General features: G+C 33.9%; 1 protein-coding gene across 1 annotated transcript; it reads left to right on the forward strand.

Moving 5' to 3' along the window:
- Positions 1-350: 350 nt before the first annotated feature.
- On the forward strand, positions 351-3,137 carry LOC107471537 (F-box protein At2g26850). Its single transcript, XM_016091024.3, has 5 exons — positions 351-1,685; positions 1,817-1,896; positions 2,078-2,250; positions 2,446-2,520; positions 2,749-3,137. Exons 1-5 carry the CDS (start codon positions 996-998, stop codon positions 2,934-2,936), a joined length of 1,206 nt encoding a protein of 401 aa, XP_015946510.1. The 5' UTR covers positions 351-995; the 3' UTR covers positions 2,937-3,137.
- Positions 3,138-4,368: the final 1,231 nt, after the last annotated feature.

Raw genomic sequence — 4,368 nt, forward strand, 5'->3', positions numbered from 1 at the left:
AATTTAATAATAACATAAACTTTTTAATTTAATTAAAATCCCCCATCATTCATTCATTTTTTTTTCTTTTTTCAGATAGTAGTCCCTTTCCTTTCTCTTCTTTTACACAATCACGCCACACATATTCACACACTAATGAGTTGTGATTAAAGTAATAGAAACTTTTAATTCAATTAAAAGGGGCCCACTTTGTATTTAGTTATAACAACAACAACAACAATAACAATACTATATATTACATAAAATTGCATACATCATCTTATCTTCTTATATATATATAGTTACATTTTAAACTCCATTGTCATATTTTAGTATTTGGAGTTAGGGTGATGTGCATTCACCATAATTGGTGACCATATATTATTATTATTATTGTTGTTACCAAAGTTTTTTTTGGTTTAAATAGGTGTTTTTAGTATTTGCATTTAGTAGAGTGATTTTCAGCTTGTAATTCCCAGATATGATATGTAAAAAATTCACAGCAAATGAGTTCATTGATTTTGATTTTGAATTTAGATTTTTGATATGATCCAAAAGAACATCATGGGCATGTCTCTTTTGGGGGTCATGATTACAATCTAGTAATAACCAAACAAAGATCATAAGAACACCATCATCAATCAGTGCCAGCTGCCTCCCACTGGTGGTACATGTTGTTGTTGCCCCTTCTCTTTTCTATGTTGGAATTCACTTTGTGCATTCTAGGTGTTTGTTCCATGTCCTGTGCGAGAGAAGTGTTTGCTTTAACTAACAATCTTTTGTGAGAGAACAAAAAGCCTTGTCGGTTGTGTAGTCTACACAAGTCCTTCTCTGAAAGCATTGCATTAAGATTTTTAAGGCACTACTTTGGCCTAACCAATACTCACTCTTCTTCCAATGGTGGATCTTGTTTTTAAATATTTTATTTGTAATAGTAGAAACACTTTTCCTTGTTTCTTTTTCTTCTGCTAAATATATAGACCCTTTTGAAATCCAACCTCCAAGTACAAATCACAATGCTTTACTTCCTTATATCTTTTGTGTCCTTTGTGATCCTTTCCAAGTCCTTCACCAGAAAACCACACTGTAGAGGAGATAGTAGTGGTGGGGAATCAAAACTAGTTTCAACTTGGTTCTTGGGGAATCTTCCAAGTGTGTTGATTTCTAGGGTCAAGAAAGGAAGCATTATTGGTCTTAGTTTTCTTCAATTCTCTCTTGGAATGCCGCTAAAGAAGAAGAGCTTGGTGTCTAATAAATTGAACAATAATGGGGAAAAGGAAAAAAACATGGTTTCTCTGTTGGATTTGCCTGATTTGCCATTAGAGATTGTCCTTGAGCACCTTTCACCTGCTGAATTATGCCGTGTGGGAGCAGTGTGCAAATCTCTCATGGACAGAAGCAGAAGTGATTATCTATGGCAGAAACAGATGGAGAGAAAATGGGGTAAAGTGATAGGTGATGTTGCTTATAGGCAATGGCAATGCCATGTAGCTTCAAGAACCAAAGAGAAGATGTTCAACCAAAGCAATCAAAGAGGAATATTTGCTTCTCTTCGTAGTTTTTCCCCATTCCTATGGTTCAAACCAAGAGCAGGAAAGGGTGATAATAAGTTAAGGAACTCATTGCCTGAAGATTCAACCATGGCTTTGTATCTTTCTCTTGAGAGTGGCATGTTTTGGTTCCCTGCTCAAGTCTATAACCGTGAGGTAATTAATTAACCAATTGCTGATAATAATAACCTGTTTGTTGATTTTGGTAGGTTGCCAATATTGCACAGTGTTAAACTTCATTGGATACTGTATTTCTTTGTAATTGATTTCCACTTTTCCTTTTTCAGAATGGTCATGCTGGGTTCATGCTTTCATGTTATGATGCTCTTTTGTGCTATGACTCTAGAACTGACACCTTTCAGGCAAGGTATGTTGAAAGATTTTACTCCTTCATAGTTGAGCTTAGTCCAATCTATTAATCTAATGTGGTTAATTAGACTTCCAAATTGTCTGAAATCTTTGCATTTAGACAATTTTCAGAGTTATAATGTTGAAGTGTGAAAACTCGTAGCTCTCTTTAACATGAATAAGTTCATAATTTCTGGCAGGTACTCACCTAATGGAAGATGGACAACTGAAGAAAACATACAATGGGACAGGTTGAGAGTACCACCAATTGACAATTCTCCACATGTTCTTCATATCTCTGATTGTTTAGATGACTTAAGACCTGGTGATCATATTGAGATCCAGTGGAGGAGAAATAAAGAGTTTCCATATGGTATGTCTGATGAAATGTATCAAATCAATGGTTCTGATTCAATGGACTAGTTTCTAAATTATCCCATGTGAAGAATTGTATAACACTTTGGTCAACAACCATTGATGTTTTTAATTTATAAGTTTTGTGTGTGTGTGTGTGTGTGTTTGATTACCTACATTTACTAATTTTTTTGCTTTAATTGTATTGTTTTAGGTTGGTGGTATGGTGTCATTGGTCATTTGGAATCATGTCAAGGATATGCAAACCAGTGCCTTTGTCACAAAAATGGTAAGAGAATCCACTTTTTTACATTTTTCTCCCCCATTAAATTGAGCTTTCGTTTTGTTGCATCTCTGGTATGACAGGATTTTTCACATAATCATTTATAGTCTTATGTCATAAACCACTTTTAGTAATTAATTACACATATAAATCATGGGTTTGTCCTTTCTGGCTTTGGTCATTGGTAAACAAAGTTTGATTTGATTTATGTGACAAAGTGGTAATTTGTGACAGATATGGTGATTTTGGAGTTCAACCAATACACCCCTGGTTCAAGGTGGAGACAAACCATGATAAACAGGAAGCATCATAGAGAAGAAGGAAATGAAATAGATGGTTTCTATGGTGGAATTAGGAAGCTGCATAGCAATGAGGAGATTACAACGTGGAAAAGCCTCTGGCCAACCAAAACTGTAGAATGAATGAGTTGACTCATAGCTTAGATCTTTGTATATTTTAATTGTTACAAGGATGAATTTGTCATTGAATGATGTCATTCCTAACAAAAGGTATAGCATAGAAAAGAGTACTACATTGGATGAATTTTCACACACTCCTTAACACAGTGTTCATTTCTAATACACTTTATGGAGTGAAAACATTACATATTGTTAAAGAATTAAACCATTTAGTTATAAATTATGACATATATTTGTTAATGTGTTTGTGTTAAACACAATTATGTTTTATTGACTTGTTGCATATAGCAATGCCCTAATTTGTTCTTTTTAACTACCAATGTGAAATGATTAAAGAGATAAGTATTTTGACCTCTTAAATAAGTTTTTACTTTTTAAAAATAGCTTATAAAAGCTAATTTTTAAAAGATGGCTTTTCAAAAGTTATAGTATTTATGTTTGATAAATCAAATTAAAAATAGTTTTTAATAAATACAAGCAACAATAATTGTGTTTGATAAAATAACTTTTAAATTTTAAAAATACTATAATAGACATAAATGCAAGCATTAAATTTGAAAATTCGTTAATGTTACCTATGCTTCTTATAGCATACATCTTCTGTGTGGCCTTGCTTGTTGCAATGAGAGCAAGCCAATGTAGCTCCACGACCTCTGCAATGGGAGGATCTGTTTGCCATGTTTGCCATTTTGAGAAATCAATGAATCACAGAGTAATAGGGATTTCAGATCTTCTTCCTTCCAACTCGTTGATCGGAACAACTATGTTCACCAAGAAAGAATCTTGCGAAATAGCCTCTCATCAAACTCTATTGGATGAGTTTGAAGGAAGAGGTAAGAATGGGGGAAAGAAAATGTCGAAAGAAAAATTAGGGATAGAAAGAGAATGACAAAATTGGATTCGCAACTTTTTTTTTTGATTCACAGCTTGGTTGCTCTCCACGCTCACCGCACCATGAAGAAAATCTCATGGCCTAAGCTGTTCAAGCTGTGATGTTGATGGTTTGATGAATCAGAAAGGATTAAGAGAGGGAGAGAGATATGTTCTTCTCATTATTGGAGAGAACGAAAAATTCCCCTTAGAAAATATTTGTTGAGTTATTACACCTTATATACTATGTATACTTTTTTTTTATGTACTCTCACTAAAAAATAATTACAATGGTAAACCTATTATTGATAAAGAAATAATCTAGGTAACAATGGCAGCAACATAACACCACTATCAATCCCGTGATCACTGAGGGGCATGATGATATACTCAGTGACAAACAATTCCAGCTCAATTGTCTCCAAGAGAACATTGGAATATCAAGATCTCGATTCACTCCAGAGCAAAGATTTGCCTTGTTAGAGTTGATCAAAGACAAAAGTGTGCAGCAACAACCTCATAATGCAAATCAAATTTTGACTAATTCCATTCACACTTCCACTCT

The sequence above is a fragment of the Arachis duranensis genome, chromosome 10, assembly GCF_000817695.3.
Source record: "Arachis duranensis cultivar V14167 chromosome 10, aradu.V14167.gnm2.J7QH, whole genome shotgun sequence".
Lineage (NCBI taxonomy): Eukaryota > Viridiplantae > Streptophyta > Magnoliopsida > Fabales > Fabaceae > Arachis > Arachis duranensis.